The following is a 26,895-nucleotide window of genomic DNA, read 5'->3' as shown; positions in this document are numbered from 1 at the left end:
CGTTGATTTTAAGGTGATTATTTTTCTCAAAAGCCGGTATGTCAGTTAGAGCATCTGGCATTTTTTTCGGATTGTAGTGAAGTGCGCTAAAATTTTGACGGTAACTTTGAGGTCTTTCTTGATTTTGCTTTATAGGGAAAAGCGCAGCCAACACAGAGTAGAAAAAACAAAAATTATCCTTTAGATTCTTGATGTTCAGAACCGATTTTCGTTGATTTTCGAGTTCCGGCGGTGTAGCTATATATGATCCGGCTCGGAGAGGCGCAAACTTTGAAAACTTCAGCTCAACTAAATGCAATTTTTCAATAACCCATCCACTTCCAGCTGTGCAGAAAACGTTGATTTTAGTCAACAGTTTATCGACGTGTGAAAAATATTCGTCGGCTGTTAAAGTCGTCGAGAGGCTTTCCATTGGACTGTGAAAAAAGCAAACAGTGCTATCATCGGTCAACGGCTTCACAAATTTCACTTCAATACACATTCCAAATTTGATCAATATCAGATCTTCCAGTTTGCTGTTGATGAAGTCAATGATATCACTTTCCTTATTAACAAGAAACTCAAAAGGGTCAAAACTGGAGTCTCCTGATAATTTCAGTCGAAAGGACTGGAAGTGCTCCCGAATAGCTTTTCTTTCACGCTCTAATAAAAAATCATCGTTTTGACAAAGATGAGCAGGATTTGTTCTGGCAGCAGGAGCAGTCACTGAATGCTCATCCGTGCAGTGTTTCTGACATGCGTCCTGTTGACCGAAAAAGGTCTGACATGTGTTGCATCTTACTGAACGATCAAACTTGTGCACATTCTTTAGGTGACGGACTAAGTTTTTGGCAAGCATAAAAACAGTTTGGCAATGGCCACATCGAAAACTCTGATCAGGCAGCTCGGAATGTTTTTGATGCCTATGCAATAGAAAATCTTGTCGTTTCGCAAAGTCTTGATTACACAAATTGCATTTCATCATAACGCCTAAACAAACTAATTAAATCAATTTTTATTATTTATTCCTTGTAGGAAGTGGCTACAAGGAAGTCTCTGGCGTTGTTCAATTGAACAAGCCAGAAAAGATGCAAGGGTCCAGTTTATTCAAAACCGGGAGTCTAAGCATCTTTTTTTTGTTTAATTCCTGTAATGGAGGATAGTCGGAAAACAGACTTCGAAAAACATAAGTTTTTCGAAATCTATTTCCCAACTATCCCCCACCCGACTTCTGCTTGGTCCATTCGACGAGAGGTAGCCAAGACTGACGGAAGCCAGAAGGAGAATTCAGTATCCTTAGTGATGTATAAGAAAACTACAAGAAACAAAAAGAAAAGAGTCAAAAATTTTGAACATCACTCTGACGCTCAAAACATCAACTATGTTCTCTTTGTAACTTGCAGCTTTCTCACATCAAAAAGCATACTGATTTCAGTAATCTTAGCGAGGTATAAGAAAGCTGCATATAAGAAAAAAAACAAAGTCGAATATTTTGAACATCACTCTGAAGCTCAAGGCCTCAACTCTGTTTCCTTTGTTACTTGCAGCTCCCTCACATCACAAAAATTACGGATTCCTAATTTTTGCTTTTTCTGTTGTAATTTTTGAATGCTTTTAGCAGTACTATCAAGACCACGAACTATTAATTTTGAGAGCACATCTCAAAATAGCATGCCGATCTGTTTTTGATTAGCAATTAAAATCAAACGGGACTCAAAGTTTCAGACTTTTGGTCAATATGCATAAAATTTTCAGTAACTTGAGGGATATCGGTAATTAAACTCAAATCTTTTTTGAGAAAAAAAGCAGGAAGAGCACAACTCTTCGTATTTAACTAGCTTAGCATAAAGTTCATTTTGTCAGCCAGTCCGATAGATTAACCAAAAGTAAATTTTCAATTCAAGGTATGAATCGAAAAGGAGTTAATTTCACTGAAAAAAAAGCACCAAAAATTGTTGATGCGTGTGGGCTGACAAACCAATGCGAAATTTTTTCTGAAAAAAATGAACAACCCAGTGAAGATCGTATTCAGCGATCGGAAACTTTAAACTCAAAAATAAGAGCTCAGCTCTTTCGGTAAAAAAAGAGCTTCGCTCTTCAAGAGCACCCAGCATAAAGTTCCTAAAACCCTCTTTCTTTCCCTCATACCCGCATATCCCATTTCATCAGTTCACTATATTGACAAACCCATACCCCATTTTCTTGATATTAGTTCTAACAATAACGTGAACGATTCTCACCTCACAACTTTGGATTATTAGTGCTACCGATTTTGGAAAATATCATAAATTCGATTCTGATTGTATTTCAGAATTATTTCAAATTCGACAGAAAGTTAGAGAACGGAGTAAATTTTTCTTGACTGCTCAGCAGAGGCACAAGTTTAGGAATTAGGACTGAATGAAAGAAGTCTCCGTTATTTGGCTCATATATTTGATAATGGTATCACCTGCTGATAAATTGATACTATGTTTGTTCATGAAGAAGATGGTTGTTGGTATTGAATGTATCTAATGGAAACTTGTTCACGCCGAAAAGATAAATTCGACTTATGCAGGCTTAAGTCGCACCAAATTAGGTGGTAACACAGGTTTTCCATATGCACGGACCTGGACAAAAAGCTATAAAAACGCCAAGATATTTCTGATTTACGCGACGATTACCGTTATCAATAAAAGATTAGTAGTATAAAAAGGGCTCACGCAGGTACCGATTCATCTCAACAAACTCAAATTTTAATCAAACCGAATTTCAAAAAAAATCAAACCGAACTTCAGTCCCAGTCCATGATGGAAAGTGTCTTTGGTGGATACTTCTTTGAGTATAAAACATCAACCCGCCTTCTTCGAGTTGCGAGAGATGAATCGGAGAACGGGAGCAATATTGAGATAACGCTGTTTAAGTTCGCAAACGACGAACGATATCTGAACCAGTCAGTAGTGATACCTGAACACCACTTCTCAGAAATAATGGACTCTTGTACTCTCGAGTCTGATATACTGAGACTAATCTCCGAGGGTAAATTCAACACAGAAGGCCGAATCGTGATTAATTTCAATGTCTGCGAACGCATGAGGATGGACAGCAAAAACTGCGAAGTGATACGAGACATAAAGGGTAATATTTTATATATGTTCCAACTAATTAGGGTTTATTGTAGAATAGCAATCTGCTTATTAAAACTGTGCGGATTGGTAGAGGTGTTCTGATATGAATGTCTAGATAATTTTGTTCCTATTTAGGGTAATATTTTATATAAGTTCCAACTAATTAGGGTTTATTCTAGAATATCAATGTGCGTATTAAAACTGTATGCGGATGGGTAGAGGGGTTCTGATACATAAATGTCTAGACAATTTTGTTTCTATTTAGATACAGACAACACGTACTACAGATTTGCGGTCAAATACTTCGACCCGCAGGACATCATACTGAGTGTGTTCTTCTACCTTAAGAAGTTCAGCCTCAAAGGTGATATGTGGGCATTGCACTACACAGCCATTCATCTACGTGAATTTACAGCCCTGATGCTTCACCATAGAAACTAAATGAGGGCTAAGCGAGAGAAAATCAATAAGCGTTTGATTCCGATTGCCGAAGTCAAACCAATGAAAAGAATGCGGGAGACTGAAAGCAAAAATAACCCCCCCCCGAGGTTGTTGATTTAGCCTCAGATTGACTAATACAATCACAGGACTAATACAATTGCTACTAATACAAACATAGCTGGCAGATTGCCAGAAAATAGCCGCAATAGATTCGTAGATCGGCAGTCTAAAAAACAGTAAAAAAACAGACCAAAATAATTCTTCTTTTCATTGAAGGCTGATCTGTTATATTTTGATTAAAAATCTGTATAAGTTATTGCTGCCTCTATTAGCTGATCTCAAATAACCTTCATTTAGAGTGACACAAACCCATTTGACCTTATCTCTTTGAATTAAAGTAAATAAAAGTCAATTTCAAAGTAAGGAAGTCATTTTTGAGAGTGAGGTAAGTCAAGTGTGACCAAAAATTTAATCACGCGCATGAACAAAAAAACTCGCTCCACTAAGAGCGAAAAATGACGTCACACATGCAATTCAGTTGAAATTGCATGAACGAATGAACAAAAAGTGGCTGTGACATCATATGGTCGTAACAAAAATCATGACGACGAAATAAAAAAAAACCAAGAGAAGGCCAATAATAGCCCCAGCTATCGCTGTGCGGCTATTAATCACAGGACTGATACAATTGCTACTAATACAATCACAGGACTAATACAAATGCTACTAATATAATCACAGGACTAATACAATTGCTACTAATACAATCACAGGAATAATACAATTGCTACTAATACAATCACAGGACTAATACAATTGCTACTAATACAAACATAGCTGGCAGATTGCCAGAAAATAGCCGCAATAGATTCGTAGATCGGCAGTCTAAAAAAACAGTAAAAAAACAGACCAAAAAAATTCGTCTTTTCATTGAAGATTGATCTGTTATATTTTGATTGAAAATCTGTATAAGTTATTGCTGCCTCTATTAGCTGATCTCAAATAACCTTCAATTAGAGTGACACAAACCCATTTGACCTTATCTCTTTGAATTAAAGTAAATAAAAGTCAATTTCAAAGTGAGGAAGTCATTTTTGAGAGTGAGGTAAGTCAAGTGTGACCAAAAATTTAATCAGGCGCATGAACAAAAAACTCGCTCCACTAAGAGCGAGAAATGACGTCACACATGCAATTCAGTTGAAATTGCATGAACGAATGAACAAAAAGTGGCTGTGACGTCATATGGTCGTAACAAAAATCATGACGACGAAATAAAAAAAACATAGCAGGACAAGTCCTGACGCACAATTCAAAGAATTTTCATTGACTAAACAGAAAACTAGACCTTGAACGGACTATGAATAGATTGGGACAATGAATTAGAAAAAAATTCGATCCAAAAAATCGAAAAAACAGTAAAAATCAAAGTGAAATTGCCGCATGTGAACAAAAAACCACTAGCGAGAAAGCGAATTTTTGTTCAAACACCGTTTTCTTACTCTACTTTAAAATTAGAGCGAAAAAAATTCACGCCGCAAAACCACTCGCTTTTTCGCTCCACTTCCTGTTTCGGCGTGACCAAAATCACTACTCCAACTTGACTTCAAAAATCCTGAAAATGTGTGAACAGATCTTAAAAAAAAGACAGCGCCCCAATGCAATTCAAATTCTTTGAATTGTAAAAAACCAAGAGAAGGCCAATATTAGCCCCAGCTATCGCTGTGCGGCTATTAATCACAGGACTGATACAATTGCTACTAATACAATCACAGGACTAATACAATTGCTACTAATACAATCACAGGACTAATACAATTGCTACTAATACAATCACAGGAATAATACAATTGCTACTAATACAATCACACGACTAATACAATTGCTACTAATACAATCACAGGACTAATACAATTGCTACTAATACAATCACAGGACTAATACAATTGCTACTAATACAATCACAGGACTAATACAATTGCTACTAATACAAACATAGCTGGCAGATTGCCAGAAAATAGCCGCAATAGATTCGTAGATCGGCAGTCTAAAAAACAGTAAAAAAACAGACCAAAATAATTCTTCTTTTCATTGAAGGCTGATCTGTTATATTTTGATTGAAAATCTGTATAAGTTATTGCTGCCTCTATTAGCTGATCTCAAATAACCTTCATTTAGAGTGACACAAACCCATTTGACCTTCTCTTTGAATTAAAGTAAATAAAAGTCAATTTCAAAGTGAGGAAGTCATTTTTGAGAGTGAGGTAAGTCAAGGTGTGACCAAAAATTTAATCACGCGCATGAACAAAAAAATCGCTCCATTAAGAGTGAAAAATGACGTCACACACGCAAATCAGTTGAAATTGCATGAACGAATGAACAAAAAGTGGCTGTGACGTCATATGGTCGTAACAAAAATCATGACGACGAAATAAAAAAAAACCAAGAGAAGGCCAATAATAGGCCCAGCTATCGCTGTGCGGCTATTAATTACAGGACTGATACAATTGCTACTAATACAATCACAGGACTAATACAATTGCTACTAATACAATCACAGGACTAATACAATTGCTACTAATACAATCACAGGACTAATACAATTGCTACTAATACAATCACAGGACTGATACAATTGCTAATAATACAATAACAGGACTAATACAATTGCTACTCATACAATCACAGGACTAATACAGTTGCTACTAATACAATCACAGGACTAAACAATTGCTACTAATACAATCACAGGACTAATACAATTGCTACTAATACAATCACAGGACTAATACAATTGCTACTAATACAATCACAGGACTAATACAATTGCTACTAATACAATCACAGGACTAATACAATTTCTACTAATACAATCACAGGACTAATACAATTGCTACTAATACAATCACAGGACTAATACAATTGCTATTAATACATTCACAGGACTAATACAATTGCTACTAATACAATCACAGGACTAATACAATTGTTATTAATACAATCCCAGGACTAATACAATTGCTACTAATACAAACATACCCGGCAGATTGCCGGAAATTAGCCGCCGTTGATTCCAATAATCATGATTGGGATTGAAAGAATAGAAGATATTAAAAAAAAAAGATTTTTGTACAAAAACATTTTTTAAGTCCAATTTATTTTGATGGCATTTCGTAGTTGAACATAACGTACTTCTGTTTCTTAGAGAGAGGCTACAGGGGCTACTATCAATACCAATAAGCATTAGAGATGGTAACTAAGACTTATAGGTACGACGTTCAAATAGCGGGCATCTAAAATTGGGCTTTATGGGTTTATCCCGTTTCTACTTCTGACTTCAATTTTTTATACTGACTCTGTTGATTTTGAATTACTTTGCTGAGCAACTGATGTTCAAAATCACTTTTAGCAGAATGAGAGAAGAGAGAAACTAGCCTAGAGAAGTCAAAAAGATATCACGCAAAATGTTGAAAAAGCGGCAAAATGAGGTTAAGCGAAACATTTTTTTATTCGACGAAGTAAAAAAAACATAGCAGGACAAGTCCTGACGCACAATTCAAAGAATTTTCATTGACTAAACAGAAAACTAGACCTTGAACGGACTATGAATAGATTGGGACAATCATTTAGAAAAAAATCCCATCCAAAAAATCGAAAAAACAGTAAAAATCAAAGTGAAATTGCCGCATGTGAACAAAAAACCACTAGCGAGAAAGCGAATTTTTGTTCAAACACCGTTTTCTCACTCTACTTTAAAATTAGAGCGAAAAAAATTCACGCCGCAAAACCACTCGCTTTTTCGCTCCACTTCCTGTTTCGGCGTGACCAAAATCACTACTCCAATTTCACTTCAAAAATCCTGAAAATGTGTGAACAGATCTTAAAAAAAAAGACAGCGCCCCAATACAATTCAAAATCTCTGAATTGTAAAAAATAGGAGCGCTATAATAGCCGGCTGAGAAGATGAGGGCGGCTATTAATCACAGGACTAATACAATTGCTACTAATACAATCATAGGACTAATACAATTGCTACTAATACAATCACAGGTCTAATACAATTGCTACTAATACAATCACAGGACTAATACAATTGCTACTAATACAATCACAGGACTAATACAATTGCTACAAATTTGTTTCAAAGCAATTAAAAAGGAGAGCGCCTAAAAAATAGCAATTGAGAGGCTAACGGCGGCTATTAAAAATACGTACAATTTGTTTAAACTTTTTTGGAAAAAATGAAAGATCTCGTTTCATTTCCTCAAAAACTATTAATAATGTTTGTTATTTATTTATATACTGTACGCAGTCAAGTTTAGATTGCAATCGAGATCAAGACGTGTGTCAATTTCTGATCTCGTTGACTTAATCTACTGTCTTTATATCCCTCAATAGTTCTCATGAACTCATCCAAGTGCCTTACAGCTACACTTATATAGATTTGTTTGACAGAACAAATTTAAGAAAAATACTTTGTTCAATCAGAAAAGGGTAACTTTGCTTTATGGGACGATAATATAGAATGTTGACTCGACCTGTGGAGTTTTAGCCAAATTAGCAATATGCTGATAAAGCGGAATTCCAGCATGGGCAGCTCCGGCTTTGCAGACAGCCAAGGACACTGCCAGAATAGCATTCGCGCCCAAAATCTTCTTGTTCTCTGTTCCATCCAGATCCTTGATCATCTTGTTGTCAATCGCTTCTTGTTCCATGGGATCCTGACATCACAAACCAATTAAGTATAGACGAAAAACAAGCAGTATTAAAAGTTTTTATTTTTATCAGTATTTGTGATTCATTGTTTGAAAAATTGTTTGAAAATTCCAAATAAAAAGTCTGAAATTTGCGCATTCTCAAAAATCTAAGCTACTATTTCTTTTGTTCATCAATAATTATCAACTTTCCGATGTTAATTATTCCTTTTTTTAATTTAGAGCAAAAGTAATGTGTATATGGTGACGTCCGCACCATAGAGCCACTCCATATATACGTATATATATAAAATTACTATATTTTCTTGTTTTTTCAACTATATTTACATTTTTTCCATTAAAAAAATCTATTTTTTTTAGTAAACTTACTAAATTTTGTTATTATTAATTATCTGCGAAGCAGCTCAACGAAGTTGTTTTGCAAATTCACTGGTAAAACCTAAATTCACCATTACTATCTCTCATACCTTTATCATCAAATGGATCAATAGCTATTTTATATTGTTTCTTAGTTTCTAAATGATGTCTATTACTATCAATAGTATAATTAGTTACATATTTAGTTTTACCTTCATATATAGCATTAGTATAATCATCAATTGTAATCTGTTTTTTAATAGTAGCTTTAGTTATACTTTTTAACTTTTTCTCTTCTTCTCTTTTAACAGTATTATCAACAGAGTTGCGGTGTAACCGATAACAATATGCTTTAGCTTTAAGGAAACATGCTTCTATAATAGTATCACTGGTTAATTCATCTTTCATCTTACTTAACTCATTATTATGTAAAATATCTTTTATCTTATCCATTTCCTTTTCTATAGTACTATCTAATGGAATATTTATGTTTATAAATATACTATCTGTATCTGTGTAATGATAACTACAATCTAACTCTTTCTCAAAGTAATCATATATAGCTTTATACATGAATAGTTTAGCTTTTTCTAATATAACAAATCCAATATAATTAAACTTATCTAACTTAACATTACCTCTTGTTTTATGTACAGCCACTAGATCATCATCAAACTCTACAGCATATTTAAAACTAATATTTTCTACTAATTTAATATATCTATCTACATCATTAACTAACTCTACATCTTGTCTATTATATACATTCTCTATTGTTTTTCCATAGAAGGCATTATTCATTAACTTAAAGAATACATCCCCAAATTTATCACCCTTAGCTTTAGCCTCCTTTCTTTTCTTAATATTAAACTCAATATAAGGCTTTAACCACTCACTCTTACTATACTCAAACTTCTTGTTCCATGGGATCCTGACATCACAAACCAATTAAGTATAGACGAAAATCAAGCAGTATTAAAAGTTTTTATTTTTTATCAGGATTTGTGATTCATTGTTTGAAAAATTGTTTTAAAATTCCAAATAAAAAGTCTTAAATTTGCGCATTCTCAAAAATCTAATCTACTATTTCTTTTGTTCATCAATAATTATCAACTTTCCGATGTTAATTATTCCTTTTTTTAATTTAGAGCAAAAGTAATGTGTATATGGTGACGTCCGCACCATAGAGCCACTCCATATATACGTATATATATAAAATTACTATATTTTCTTGTTTTTTCAACTATATTTACATTTTTTCCATTAAAAAAATCTATTTTTTTTAGTAAACTTACTAAATTTTGTTATTATTAATTATCTGCGAAGCAGCTCAACGAAGTTGTTTTGCAAATTCACTGGTAAAACCTAAATTCACCATTACTATCTCTCATACCTTTATCATCAAATGGATCAATAGCTATTTTATATTGTTTCTTAGTTTCTAAATGATGTCTATTACTATCAATAGTATAATTAGTTACATATTTAGTTTTACCTTCATATATAGCATTAGTATAATCATCAATTGTAATCTGTTTTTTAATAGTAGCTTTAGTTATACTTTTTAACTTTTTCTCTTCTTCTCTTTTAACAGTATTATCAACAGAGTTGCGGTGTAACCGATAACAATATGCTTTAGCTTTAAGGAAACATGCTTCTATAATAGTATCACTGGTTAATTCATCTTTCATCTTATTTAACTCATTATTATGTAAAATATCTTTTATCTTATCCATTTCCTTTTCTATAGTACTATCTAATGGAATATTTATGTTTATAAATATACTATCTGTATCTGTGTAATGATAACTACAATCTAACTCTTTCTCAAAGTAATCATATATAGCTTTATACATGAATAGTTTAGCTTTTTCTAATATAACAAATCCAATATAATTAAACTTATCTAACTTAACATTACCTCTTGTTTTATGTACAGCCACTAGATCATCATCAAACTCTACAGCATATTTAAAACTAATATTTTCTACTAATTTAATATATCTATCTACATCATTAACTAACTCTACATCTTGTCTATTATATACATTCTCTATTGTTTTTCCATAGAAGGCATTATTCATTAACTTAAAGAATACATCCCCAAATTTATCACCCTTAGCTTTAGCCTCCTTTCTTTTCTTAATATTAAACTCAATATAAGGCTTTAACCACTCACTCTTACTATACTCTAACTTTTGCTTAATTGTAATATCTTCCAATTTCAAACCATGATCTAAATACCAATCTAACATCTCTCCATCAATTACATAATCTACCTTATCCGTTAACTTTAACATTAACTTCTCATTAGGTTTATATCCTTTCTTTTTATTTACATTTTGATAATCTGTAAACTGTCCAATGTTTGCCCTAGTCTTTTCAGGAAAGAATGGATACTTGTTTGTTTTCTGTTTCAAGTCATCATTATACCTTATATCAATAGTGTAGATATAACCCTTAGTAGAGCTAGAGCTAGTATATATTATATCACATACTTTAATCTCACCAGTAGGTAAGAATGGAACCATAGCAGAAGCATATAATGAATTGAAGTCTTAATATTTTAGATAATTTTCGTTACCAGCATACTCAGGATCTATACCTTTATTCATACATTTTACATGACAATCACCTAATACTGAAGCTAACCCACCTCTAATACCATGTTGTATTGTATCATAAATATTAACTGTATTTTCTTTATAATACTTAAGTCTAACATTAGTATATTTCAACCCACACAACCAGGTTAACCCAGGAGTAGAATATGTGTAACATGGATCTATTTCATAATATTCTAAACACATAGCTCTAAATTTCTCAAATACAACTGATAATAATACATCTGTTTTAAGATATAACATCATATAATCCTTTATTGTCTCACATTTAGTATCTTTCCAACAATCAATTGCTTGCTTATATTCTTTATCTGTAATACCACTTTGTTTCAACGTAGAATAGAATACTTCCTTGGGTGGTAAAGTTGTTTCATGTAGTTTATACTATCAAACCATTCATATGGGAATATACCTTTACGTCTTTCTAAGCCACATTTATTTAATGTTATATATTCTTCATTACTCAATGTTTTACTTATAGCATCTAAGCTAAGTGGATGAAAGAACCTAAACATATCTAATGCTTTAGCATAATCCATATCAATACTAATATAATTCTCATCAGTTTTAGTTAATACTTTAAGTCTAACCTTCTTTGCTAGTTTAGTTATAAATAGATGATTATCATAATTAGAAGAATTAAATGCATACATTGGTACAAATGTGTTTTTACGTTGGAGGTTACATTTGTTGTGAGCATAACCTCTGAATTTACCATTTAGATGATCATGATCTCTAACGATGTCATTATTCATTTCCTCATTACAATAATAACATTTACTATATAACGGAGTAATAGTCTTCTTTCATTGGAATATTGATTTCAAATATATCTTTAAATAATTTTTTTATAATGATCTACTCTAACCACAAACCAATCAACTACTTTATCACCACAGTTACATTCATACTTATCTTCTAATATATCAGGATAGTCACTTTTTATATATAAACCACAAGCAATAGGTAAGTGTTTACCATTTTTTAATATACATTCAAAATCATAATACATAGCAAATGCTACTCTGTTTTTATAATGGAACTTATCAAACTTTAGGTAATCATCTTTATGCAATTTTCTTCTTCCTACATGTTTCTGTGTATAACATAATTCTAAATGTTTATTTAATGCATCTTCTGTTCTAAAGGATACACAACATTTTAGACATGGATAACATTTATTATGATTAGATGATGTTCTTAATAGGAAAGATACATCTTTACATAGGAAGTAATGATTATCCCAGTATAAAATGTTACATCCTTTAGGATCATTATGATTAAATAATACAGGATTAATAGTTTTATTTTTATTTAGATTGAATACATTAAATAATACTTTATCTTTATTTAGTTCATGTATTTTCTTTAAGTGATAATAATCATATGGAGGTATAACCCCATTTGGTAATTTTATCTCATTAATATATTCAGGTTTACTATATTTACTAACTCTACTTGGATGATCTTTAGCAGGATGTAGATAAGCAATTAGACACCATAGTAAACATTTATTATCAGTATTATGTATATTAAGTATATATCTAGATGTGAATGGTAACTCAGTATCACATCCACCACTAGGATAAAACCTATGTATATACATTGTTCTTATAACAAATCTTTGCATAGTTCATCCAGATTGATTCAGCTCTTGCTCCTGCATTCTAGTCTCAAGTTCCCCATTCAATAAATCCAAGTCATGTGCACCATTATATTGCCTAGTCATTAACCTAAAGGTGAATTCATTTTCTTCTAGTTTATCATCCGTAGGTTTTGTATACTTAACTACATCAAAGGTGTTAAACTTAATATGGGGATGTATGTTATGCAATGACTCCAGTATATTCAAGAATTGAGGATCTTATAATTACTACTAGTTATTATTATTTGATTATGCTTCATGTTATGATCTAATCCTAACTCATTAACTTTATCTCGCCACTTCTCATCAACAAGTTTTCTCTGATTAACATTTTCCTTATGTTCATCTGATTCATTGTGGTCATTTTTATTGTTATATCTATTATTACATATATTGCAATATCCTTCAGTTATATTCTTATCTATATCCATATCCTTATCCTTTCCCTCTACATTATCTAGATGCATCTTTGTCTTTAAATGTTGGTCAACACTATATTGACTCAGACTTGTCTTACATATTACACAATCAAACTTACTCCCATTCTTTACTATTCCCCAGTAACCAATCTTACATTGTTCCTATGTTTTAATGTTGTTACATGTTTATTATAAGCAGTATTATTATCAAGATACATATCACAACTATCACAAAACTTTATTCCATCTTCTGTATTGGTGTAACCACTTTGTGTATACTGCTCATCCAACTTTTGTTCTATATATTCATTAGTAACTTTTATTATCCTCATTAGCACTCTCAATAATTTTATTTCTATTATACATTCGCTCATTCTTTTTATGTTTAAGTGATTGAATGTGTCTGTTATAATTCTTTCGAGTCATCTCTTCATCACATTCTTCACATCTAATCCTATTTGTTTTAGGCTTTTGAACATAGACAAAATCATCAAATGAGTTTAAATCTGAGTCCTTCTTATCTTTATCAGAATCTACATCTTTATCAGAATCTACATCTTTATCTTTATCCTTATCCTTATCATAACCACTTCGTGGATCTAAATCTGGATAATATTTTGCTTCTGCCTTTCGCAATGACTCACACATATCTTCTTCTCTTTGTTTTAATTTTGCATTGTGTTTATCATATGTTTCTTTTATTTCTTCATTTATTTGATTAAACCTTCTGATTGATTCTAAAGATTTTTCTAATTCTATCTTTTGTCTTTCCTTATCTACTGGTTTGATTTCTTCCCTTGGTTTGTTTTTATTTTTTAACATTTGGATTGCCATACTAGTAGAACTAGATGGAGCTTGTCCATGAGATTGAGCTTGCTCACTTTGAGATTGGACTTGACCTCTTCCAGTTAGAATGTTCCCGTTGTTTTCCTGCACATTCATTTTTATATGCCAAATACTGAAATAATATTATATATAGCTTTTCAATACTATAAAAATGATTAGTACCAAATGCGATAAATGTAAAAATAAGGCTTGGTGTTGGAGTTGTGATGAGTGTCAAAGTAAACCTTTATCATGTTTTGTATGTGATGAAATTATAACATATAGAGAAAGACATAATCATATGAGTAAGCATTATAATGATCCAGATCAATATCTAACATGTCATAAGTGTAAAGTAAATAAACATATCTCTCACTATAGATTCAAACATTACACTTGTAGGATATGCTTATATCTCAATAGATATAGATTTGGTCACACTAAAGAAAGATTTAAAGAACATGCAAAGAAATATAATATCCATGAAGCTGGTTCCCAAATCAAAGTTTAATCCTATTAAAATTTTACTTGCGTTCCCGTTATTTATTATATTGGTATTTATTATTGTAATTGCTTATTGGAATTATGATAAATATTCTGATTTAAGGAAGAGATTCAAAGGATATAGGAATTTGGTACCAGAACCATTTGAAACTAAAAAACGTAACTTTATTATTTATGGTCCATCTAATTCTGGTAAAACAACTTTTATAAAAGATTATTGTGGTTTGTATGAGACTGTTAATGTATTCTGTATTGATGGTAGTGAGTGGAAAGGATATAATGTATATGGCATTGATGATTTAAAATTATTAGATAATTTAGATAGTTTTGCTAATAGTCTTATTATATTTGATGATATGGGAGAAAACATTAGATTACCAGCTATAGACTCATTGTATTCTAAAGGTAGACATCACAATATTAATATAATATGTGTAGGTCATACTGTAACAGATTTAAATACTAAGGCAAGAGATAATACCCCAGCTATATATATTACTTTAAATAGTTCACAACAATTCTTTGAAAGAGTACAAGAGAAGTTTAAAATTGATTCTAATCTATATAGATTTAAACATTATAACTATGGTGTAATAAATTATAATACTATTAGCGACTATTATATTGTATTAGATAAAGATAAAAATGTTGTATATGATTCTAGGATAGGTGATCTTGATATTGAGAAGTATGTTGATTATACAGAAATTAAGGAAAAGGAACATAATATACTAAGTAGTTATTTAACAGATAGAATGATAGAACCAACACATATTAAACCAAAAGAGTTAATGTTCTATTTTGAAGAATATTTAGAATTTAAGGGAATACAATACATAAATCAATTAATTTATATAAAATATATACAAATATAAAAAATGTACTTAGTGAGATACATAGTGGCTATTATGCTATTGCTGGCATGGTTACTATGGTAGGATTTGGTTATTCTTACTTTCAAAAACATGGTAATAATAATGATAATAATTTTAATGGTATAGATATAATGAATATAGATAAAGCAAAAAATAAATTAAAAAATGGTAAGAATATGACTATAGGTTATGGTTTGATTGATAAAAGCAATTATAATCTCAATCATCCATTCAATATAGTATGTGTGTTAGCTAGTTGCCTTGTAAGTATTTATGCAACTCATAATCATATTAATTCTATATCTAAAAATGAGAGTAATATGTAGAGAATGTAATAATGAAATTGATACTAGTAGTGGTTATCCAGAACATGAACTAATGGATCATTATAATATTTTTCATAAAAATTTAAAGGTAAGATGCACGAAATGTATGCAAAGAATATATAGTGGTTATCATTTTAAGGATAGATGTATAGATAATCGTACAGGCCTGATATCATCAGTACATAGTTATATTGACTATATCAATATTTATGATAATGATAGTAATGATAATATTGATATCAATAAAGATGATAAAGATGATAAAAATTATGATTTAAATAATGTTTTAAATGAACTGAAAGATAATATTAAAGAAGATTTAAAAGAATATATTAGGAATAATTTAAAACAAGAGATCATTAATGAATTAAAACTAGAGATAAAAAATGAAAAAAAGAAGTTAAAAATGAAATAGAAGGAGGTGCTATAAATAATTTAAAGACTGATGTTAATATTAAGAATCCATCTAAAGAAATTAAATCAACTAGGACTTGTTGTTTTTGCAAAATTGAAAAGAATAGAGATTGTTTTTATAAGACTGGAGGTTTATGTAAAGAGTGTTCCTCTGAAAAGGTTCATGTCAAGTGTGTAACATTTTTCTAAATAGGTCTTCCCTTAGAAAACATATGAAGAGACCACATATAAATTAGAAAGATAATTTTTAACGAAAAATTAATTATAAGCCATATATTTATGAGATAATTCTCTCAATTATACCTTTTAGTTTGTTAATTACAAAATTACTCGGAATTACACAGAATAACAAGGATAACTAGAATTCTGGATTAAATTAAAATCTTAGTAATTCTGCACTTAAATTTCTTTAGATGGATTCTTAATATTAACATCAGTCTTTAAATTATTTATAGCACCTCCTTCTATTTCATTTTTTAACTTCTTTTTTATTTCATTTTTAATCTCTAGTTTTAATTCATTAATGATCTCTTGGTTTAAATTATTCCCAATATATTCTTTTAAATCTTCTTTAATATTATCTTTCAGTTCATTTAAAACAATATTTAAATCATAATTTTTATCATCTTTAGCATCTTTATTGATATCAATATTATCATTACTATCATTATCATAAATATTGATATAGTCAATATAACTATGTACTGATGATATAAGGCCTGTACGATTATCTATACATCTATCCTTAAAATGATAACCACTATATATTCTTTGCATACAATTCGTGCATCTTACCATTAAATTTTTATGAAAAATATTATAATGATCCATTAGTTCTGTTCTGGATAACCACTACTAGTATCAATTTCATTATTACATTCTCTACATATTACTCTTATTTTTAGATATAGAATTAATATGATTATGAGTTGCATAAATACTTACAAGGCAAATAGCTAACACACATACTATATTGAATGGATGATTGAGATTATAATTGCTTTTATCAATCAAACCATAACCTATTGTCATATTCTTACCATTTTTTAATTTATTTTTTGCTTTATCTATATTCATTATATCTATACCATTAAAATTATTATCATTATTATTACCGTGTTTTTGAAAGTAAGAATAACCAAATCCTACCATAGTAACCATGCCAGCAATAGCATAATAGCCACTATGTATCTCACTAAGTACATTTTTTATATTTGTATATATTTTATATAAATTAATTGATTTATGTATTCCCTTAAATTCTAAATATTCTTCAAAATAGAACATTACCTCTTTTGGTTTATTATGTGTTGGTTCTATCATTCTATCTGTTAAATAACTACTTAGTATATTATATTCCTTTTCCTTAAACTCTGTATAATCAACATACTTCTCAATATCAAGATCACCTATCCTAGAATCATATACAACATTTTTATCTTTATCTAATACAATATAATAGTCGCTAATAGTATTATAATTTATTACACCATAGTTATAATGTTTAAATCTATATAGATTAGAATCAATTTTAAACTTCTCTTGCACTCTTTCAAAGAATTGTTGTGAACTATTTAAAGTAATATATATAGCTGGGGTATTATCTCTTGCTTTAGTATTTAAATCTGTTACAGTATGACCTACACATATTATATTAATATTGTGATGCCTACCTTTAGAATACAATGAGTCTATAGCTGGTAATCTAATGTTTTCTCCCATATCATCAAATATAATAAGACTATTAGCAAAACTATCTAAATTATCTAATAATTTTAAATAATCAATGCCATATACAGTATATCCTTTCCACTCACTACCATCAATACAGAATACATTAACAGTCTCATACAAACCACAATAATCTTTTATAAAAGTTGTTTTACCAGAATTAGATGGACCATAAATAATAAAGTTACGTTTTTTAGTTTCAAATGGTTCTGGTACCAAATTCCTATATCCTTTGAATCTCTTCCTTAAATCAGAATATTTATCATAATTCCAATAAGCAATTACCATAATAAATACCAATATAATAAATAACGGGAACGCAAGTAAAATTTTAATAGGATTAAACTTTGATTTGGGAACCAGCTTCATGGATATTATATTTCTTTGCATGTTCTTTAAATCTTTCTTTAGTGTGACCAAATCTATATCTATTGAGATATAAGCATATCCTACAAGTGTAATGTTTGAATCTATAGTGAGAGATATGTTTATTTACTTTACACTTATGACATGTTAGATATTGATCTGGATCATTATAATGCTTACTCATATGATTATGTCTTTCTCTATATGTTATAATTTCATCACATACAAAACATGATAAAGGTTTACTTTGACACTCATCACAACTCCAACACCAAGCCTTATTTTTACATTTATCGCATTTGGTACTAATCATTTTTATAGTATTGAAAAGCTATATATAATATTATTTCAGTATTTGGCATATAAAAATGAATGTGCAGGAAAACAACGGGAACATTCTAACTGGAAGAGGTCAAGTCCAATCTCAAAGTGAGCAAGCTCAATCTCATGGACAAGCTCCATCTAGTTCTACTAGTATGGCAATCCAAATGTTAAAAAATAAAAACAAACCAAGGGAAGAAATCCAACCAGTAGATAAGGAAAGACAAAAGGTAGAAATAGAAAAATCTTTAGAAGCAATCAGAAGGTTTAATCAGATAAATGAAGAAATAAAAGAGTCGCATGATAAACAGGTTACAAAATTAAAACAACAAGAAGAAGATATGCATGAGTCATTGCAAAAGGCAGAAGCAAAGTATTATCCAGATTTCGATCCACGAAGTGGTTAAACCAATAAGGATTTAGGTTATGATAAGGATAAGGATAAAGATAAAGATGTAGATTCTGATAAAGATGTAGATTCTGATAAAGATAAGGACTCAGATTTAGACTCATTTGATGATTTTGTCTATGTTCAAAAGCCTAAAACAAATAGGATTAGATGTGAAGAATGTGATGCAGAGATGACTCGAAAGAATTATAACAGACACATTCAATCACTTAAACATAAAAAGAATGAGCGAATGTATAATAGAAATAAAATTATTGATAGTGCTAATGAGGATGGAATAAAAGTTACTAATGAAGATATAGAACAAAAGTTGGATGAGCAGTATACACAAAGTGGTTACACCAATACAGAAGATGGAATAAAGTTTTGTGATAGTTGTGATATGTATCTTGATAATAATACTGCTTATAATAAACATGTAACAACATTAAAACATAGGAACAATGTAAGATTGGTTACTGGGGAAATAGTAAAGAATGGGAGTAAGTTTGATTGTGTAATATGTAAGACAAGTCTGAATATAGTGTTGACCAACATTTAAAAACAAAGATGCATCTAGGTAATGTAGAGGGAAAGGATAAGGATAAGGCTATAGATAAGAATACAACTGAAGGATATTGCAATATATGTAATAATAGATATAACAATAAAAATGACCACAATGAATCAGATGAACATAAGGAAAATGTTAATCAGAGAAAACTTGCTGATAAGAAGTGGCGAGATAAAGTTAATGAGTTAGGATTAGATCATAACATGAAGCATAATCAAATAATAATAACTAGTAGTAGTTATGAAGATCCTAAATTCTTGAATATACTGGAGTCATTGCATAACATACATCCCCATATTAAGTTTAACACCTTCGATGTAGTTAAGTATACAAAACCTACAGATGATAAGTTAGGAGAAAACGAATTCACCTTTAGGTTAATGACTAGGCAATATAATGGTGCACATGACTTGGATTTATTGAATGGGGAACTTGAGACAAGAATGCAGGAACAAGAAATGAATCAATCTGGATGGAGTATGCAACGATTTGTTAAAAGGACAATGTATATACATAGGTTTTATCCTAGTGGTGGATGTGATACTGAGTTACCATTCACATCTAGATATATACTTAATATACATAATACTGATAATAAGTGTTTGCTATGGTGTCTAATTGCTTATCTACATTCTGCGCCACATAATCCAAGTAGAGTTAGTAATTATAATAAACCAGAATATAATAATGACATAAAATTACCAAATGGGGTTATACCTCCTTATGATTATTATCACTTAAAGAAAATACAAGAACTAAATAAAGATAAAGTATTATTTAATGTATTTAATCTAAATAAAAATAAAACTATTAATCCAGTATTAATTAATCATAATGATCCTAAAGGATGTATTATATTATACTGGGATAATCATTACTTCTTATGTAAAAATGTATCATTCCTATTAAGAACATCATCTTATCATAATAAATGTTATCCATGTCTAAAATGTTGTGTATCATTTAGAACAGAAGATGCATTAAATAAACATTTAGAATTATGTAATACACAGAAACATGTAGGAAGAAGAACATTCCATAAAGATGATAACCTAAAGTTTGATAAGTTCCATTATAAAAACAGAGTACCATTTGCAATGTATTATGATTTTGAATGTATAATGAAAGATGGTAAACACATTCCTATTGCTTGTGGTTTATATATAAAAAGTGACTATCCTGATATATTAGAAGATAAGTATGAATGTAATTGTGGCGATAAAGTAGTTGATTGGTTTGTGGATAGAGTAGATCATTATAATAAATTATTTAAAGATATATTTGAAATCAATATTCCAATGAAAGAATAGACTTACTCCGTTATATAGTAGATGTTATTATTGTAATGAGAACTTGGGTGAAGAGATCGTTAGAGATCATGATCATCTAAATGGTAAATTTAGAGGATATGCTCACAATAAATGTAACCTCCAAGCTAAAAACACATTTGTACCAATGTATGCATTTAATTCTTCTAATTATGATAATCATCTATTTATAACTAAACTAGCAAAGAAGGTTAGACTTAAAGTATTAACTAAAACTGGTGAGAATTATATTAGTATTGATATGGGTTATGCTAAAGCATTAGATATGTTTAGGTTCTTCCATCCACTTAGCTTAGATGCTATAAGTAAAACATTGAGTAATGAAGAATGTATAACATTAAATAAATGTGGCTTAGAAAGACGTAAAGGTATATTCCCATATGAATGGTTTGATAGTATAGATAAACTACATGAAACAACATTACCACCTAAGGAAGCATTTTATTCTAAGTTGAAACAAAGTGGTTTTACAGATAAAGAATATAAGCAAGCAATTGATTGTTGGAAAGATACTAAATGTGAGACAATAAAGGATTATATGATGTTATATCTTAAAACAGATGTATTGTTATCAGTTGATGTATTTGAGAAATTTAGAGCTATGTGTTTAGAATATTATGAAATAGATCCATGTTACACATATTCTACTCCTGGGTTAACCTGGTTGTGTGGGTTGAAATAAACTAATGTTAGACTTAAGTATTATAAAGAAAATACAGTTAATATTTATGATACAATACAACATGGTATTAGAGGTGGGTTAGCTTCAGTATTAGGTGATTGTCATGTAAAATGTATGAATAAACAGATAGATCCTGAGTATGCTGGTAAAGAGAATTATTTAAAGTATTTAGACTTCAACTCATTATATGCTTCTGCTATGGTTCAAGCCTTACCTACTGGTGAGATTAAAGTATGTGAACCGCGAAGCGGCTTCAACGATGATCTGGTATATACTAGCTCTAGCTCTACTAAGGGTTATATCTATACCATTGATATAAAGTATAATGATGTGTTGAAACAGAAAACAAAGAAATATCCATTCTTTCCTGAAAAGACAAAAGCTAGCATTAATCACAGACTATCAAAATGAAAATAAAAAGAAAGGATATAAACCCAATGAGAAGTTAATGTTGAAGTTAACGGATAAAAACGATTATGTAACTGATGGAGAGATGTTAGATTGGTATTTAGATCATGGTTTGAAATTGGAAGATATTACAATTAAGCAAAAGTTAGAGTATAGTAAGAGTGAGTGGTTAAGGCCTTATATTGAGTTTAATATGAAGAAAAGAAAGGAGGCTAAAGCTAAGGGTGATAAATTTGGGGATGTATTTTTTAAGTTAATGAATAACGCCTTCAATGGAAAAACAATAGAGAATGTATATAATAGACAAGATGTAGAGTTAGTTAATGATGTAGATAGATATATTAAATTAGTAGAAAATATTGTTTTTAAATATGCTGTAGAGTTTGACGATGATCTAGTGGCTGTATATAAAACAAGAGGTAATGTTAAGTTAGATAAGTTTAATTATATTGGTTTTGTTATATTAGAAAAAGCTAAACTGTTTTTGTATAGGGCTATATATGATTACTTTGAGAGACAGTTAGATTGTAGTTATCATTACACAGATACAGATAGTATATTTATAAACATAAATATTCCATTAGATAGTACTATAGAAAAGGAAATGGATAAGATAAAAGATATTTTACATAAAAATGAGTTAAGTAAGATGAAAGATGAATTACCCAATGATACTATTATAGAAGCATGTTTCCTTAAAGCTAAAGCATAATGTTACAATACTGTTAAAAGAGAAGAAGAGAAAAAGTTAAAAGGTATAACTAAAGCTACTATTAAAAAACAGATTACAATTGAAGATTATACTAATGCTATATATGAAGGTAAAACTAACTATATGTAACTAATTATACTATTGATAGTAAAAAACATCATGTAGAAACTAAAGAACAATATAAAATAGCTATTGATCCATTTGATGATAAAGGTATTAGAGATAGTAATGGTGAATTTAGGTTTTACAATTAATAATAGCAAAATTTAGTAAATTTAGTTTAAAAAAATGATAGATTTTTATTTGTGCGGAAAAATGGAAATATAGTGGAAAAAACAAGAAAATATAGTAATTTTATATATATACGTATATATGGAGTGGCTCTATGGTGCCGACGTCACCATATACACATTACTAGCAAAAAGGATACTCGGAAAGGCCTGAGAAAAAAACGTCTCGCAAGATGCTTCACGCCGTTTTCAAGTTTCAAAGTAGCGACATCGGTAATTTTGAATGTTTGAGAAATATGGCTTGCAATGCCATAGTAATATGTATGTATGATGCAGCAGTAAGAGAGAAGAATAACAAAATATGCTAAAAACATAATCCAATACCGTCGGAAGAAATGCTCTCGAACGACTAGTGGGAGCCCTAATCAATTGCAGCCTGCTTCAGTCGGTGGGGGGGGGGGGGTTGGGTAGCCTAACTGGGACTAAGAAATTCACTAATGGGCTTCAATATTAGCCTCATTAGAGTTTAATATATACCACTATTAAGATTTTTTAAAATGACACCAACTTCGGCGCATTTATCATTTGACAGTCAAGGGCGCACAAGTCACTCCAAAGGTTTAAAAAATCAAGCAAAAATTTTGCATAAAAAGACACGTTTACATAAATTGCTTCTCTTCGAGAGCAATTAATCACAGTTTTAACGATATTTTTCATAACGTTAAAACAAAAACAAAACAAAGCACTTGTCATAAAACTCCATTAAATAAAACAAAGTACCATGCATAAATTTGTTTAAAATATACAGTGCAATACATGTTGCATCTAAGCTATATAATGAATCTAATAGTTTTTGCTTTTTTACTTAGCACTTCAAATAAAAAATTTATATATTCGGTTATGTCACACAACCAAAATCAAGATTATTAATAATGTGAAAATTAGGTTCCGCTTTTTTCGATTTTTGAGTATTCGCAAAATAGTTCTTTTACACTTCATGCGCTTGCTCCTAAGCGGTGATATTCATCTAAATCCGGGTCCCTTTTCTCACATTCGTGAATCGGACATGCTGATAGACATAGTTACAAAAGATTGCAAAAATCTAAACATTTATCTTTTCAATGCACGCAGTTTAAAAAGCAAAAATGACATTTTCACTGACTTTTTGACACATTTGACTCAAAACACTAGTGATCCCAACTGAAACTTGGTTGAATGAAACACATATTTATCCAGAAAATTTTTTGAGTCCGAAACACAAATTTTATTAAAAATCAAGGTCATCAAAGACAGGAGTAAACAAGAGTGGGGGTGTTGCCATCTGGTTCCTAGGGACATATCTTCAAAACAGCGAAATGATCTAAAAGTACTCAATGAAAGCTTTTTTGAGTCCTTATGGGTAGAAATATCTGGGCTATCGGTTAGATCTTAAAATCCAAATTAATGCTTCGTGTTGTCCAAATAAAAACTTGGGAAACTATTTCATTGACGAATTAACATCAGAGACTTCCTCGGCGTACTCAATCACTGACGAAGTTTTGCTTTTTGGCAATTATAATCTCAATTAATTCAACAAAAGAGAATCCACTTTATTGGATGAATTTGCGAGTAATTCCGGCCTTACCTTGTCAAACACAGAAAAACCAACACGAGCCACCAGCCAAGGCGTAACACTAATCGATCATGGGTTTTCCAGCAAAATTCAAATTCAAGATGTTCAGATTTTTTCGCCATCAGTTGGAATGGACAACTTGATTGTTTTATACATTACCAATTTTCTTGTAGAACCTAAAAACAGGAAGCAAAGTTTTATCAGTAGAAACAAAAGAAAGTTCGATGCAAAAAAATTTAGTCTTGATCTTTCAAATCAGGACTGGAGTAACTTATATCAATGTGAAGATGGAAATAGCATGTACAATGTTTTTATAAACGTTTTCAGTACTACTCTAGAGTTCCACGCCCTACTTATAAAAAGCTTTCAACCAGAAAGAAAAAATGCTGAAAAACCTTAGCTGAGAAAAGAGCTGAGAAAGACTTTTTATAGAGTAGTTATTCAGAGACTTATTCATAGAGTAGTTATTTTATAGTTATTCGTAGACTTTGTAATATCTGGAAAAAGAACCCATCGGAGCAAGCGCATAGCATTTTCAAATATCAGAGAAATTTGGTTAATAGGCGTTTAAAAACAGCCCAAAACGAGTTTTGCAAACAATTTGTCAAAGAACTACCAACAAGTAAAGAACAATCGAGTTTCATCAAAAAAAGAATTGGCAAAGAAATGGAGTATCTCGTTATAGACAAACTAGTCGACGGTGAAATAGAAGTAGAAAATGAACTTGATATTGCAAATTGTCTCAATAGAAGTTCAAAAACTAGGCTTACACAATGGACAATATGTGAGCGCTCCAAATATTTCTCGCATAGAAGTTAGGGAAAAGTTTTGCTTCAGAACAGTTACACTAAAGGATCTATATGATGCCATTGATTCACTCGACAACAATAAGTCTCTGTGTCCAGGCGTTTTTAATGCTTGAGCAATCAAGGCAGCAAAGCTTCCAATCGGAACCCATTTGCAGTTTGTTTTTAACACATGCATTAGTCAAAATATTTTCCCGGAAAATTTAAAACTTGCTTTCATTAGTCCCGTCTAGAGAAAAGGGGACGTAAAAATTTGCGAGAACTATAGGCCTATCTCAATTACTCCAATGTTTGCAGAACTCTTTGAGCGTATACTTCGCAATCAGGTTAACGAATTTATACAAAAAGAAAAAATTTTGAACAGTACACAGTTTGGATTTCAAAAACATGAGTCTTCTACAGATCCTATTTTACGCTTAATCGAAGCATTACAAGAAAACTATGATAACTTAAAAATTTCAGTTGCTGTTTTTATTGATCTAGCTAAAGCATTTAATTTTATCGCAAGAAATTTTTCTCAAAAAAATTGAAGCTTACGGTTTTTCAGAAAGTGCAATTGAATTATTTGCTTCATTTCTTAAAAACAGAAAGCAGTGTGTTAAGATAAACGATGCTTACTCAGAATGGTTGGAAACAAATCATGGTCTTCCACAGGGAACAGTTTTAGGGCCACTAGTTTTTAATCTCTACATTAATGATTTTCGAGAAATGGTACAAGGATACTTCGACATAATTAAATTTGCTGATGACACAAGTTTCCGTTTTAGCAGAAACAATGTCATCGAACTGGAAAAAATGTGTTTCTGAAAAACTGGAGAAAACAGATAATTATCTAAAGCAAAACAAATTAACCATGAATACCGGTAAAACTGAACTTCTTTGCGTCTCAACGGAAAATGAAAATTTTGATCCAATAGTTTTTCGGGGACAAGAAATTAAACCACAAGATCACTGCAGATACTCGGGTATAATAATTGATTCTAAATTTAAATTTCATGTACAAATCAACAAAGTCCTATCAAATATGGCCACAGCGATTAGATCCATATACCTTTTACGTTATCAGTTACCTCTAAGAAGCACGATTGATGCTATTCAAATCCCTAGTCCTTTTTCATTTAACATTCAGTGCTCTATTTTTTCAGAACTTGAATTTCTCTGCAATGCAGCGAATTCATCGACAAATCAATTGGGGAATTAAAAATTGCTATATGAAAAAGAAGTTTGAGAGATCTACAGATATCTTAGCAATATCTGACAGATTAGCATATCTTTGCCTGCAGAACTTTTAATAAGCCAGATGAGTGTTTCAAAACTTAGGAATGACATATCATTATTGAAACCAGACGGCACTGAGAGTTTTTTTCTAAGTGGTAATGTCTTTGTAAGAAAAAACAACAGAACTGAACAGCTAATTCTCTTAAGGTTGAGCAGTCGATCATTACAAAAAAGAAGCATCCAAAAATGGAATAAACTTCCGCGTGAAGTCCGGACTATCAGATCACGCTC

General features: G+C 30.7%; 2 protein-coding genes across 2 annotated transcripts in view; both read right to left on the bottom strand.

The window, feature by feature from the left end:
* Positions 1–26,895, bottom strand: part of LOC142339396 (uncharacterized) — a 503,522-nt gene that overhangs the window by 471,340 nt on the left and 5,287 nt on the right. The window lies entirely within an intron of this gene.
* LOC142339397 (gamma-enolase-like) overlaps positions 8,015–26,895 on the bottom strand; it is a 38,817-nt gene continuing 19,936 nt past the window's right edge. Inside the window, exon 3 of the mRNA XM_075389413.1 lies at positions 8,015–8,245. Within this exon, the coding sequence (XP_075245528.1) occupies positions 8,030–8,245 (216 nt within the window). The 3' untranslated portion in view covers positions 8,015–8,029. The remainder of the gene's footprint in view (positions 8,246–26,895) is intronic.

Source organism: Convolutriloba macropyga, chromosome 5, assembly GCF_964194025.1.
Source record: "Convolutriloba macropyga chromosome 5, txConMacr16.3, whole genome shotgun sequence".
In the NCBI taxonomy this organism is placed as follows: domain Eukaryota; kingdom Metazoa; phylum Xenacoelomorpha; order Acoela; family Convolutidae; genus Convolutriloba; species Convolutriloba macropyga.
Note: the sequence above shows the minus strand (reverse complement) of the source record. Positions and strands in the feature narration are given on the sequence as shown.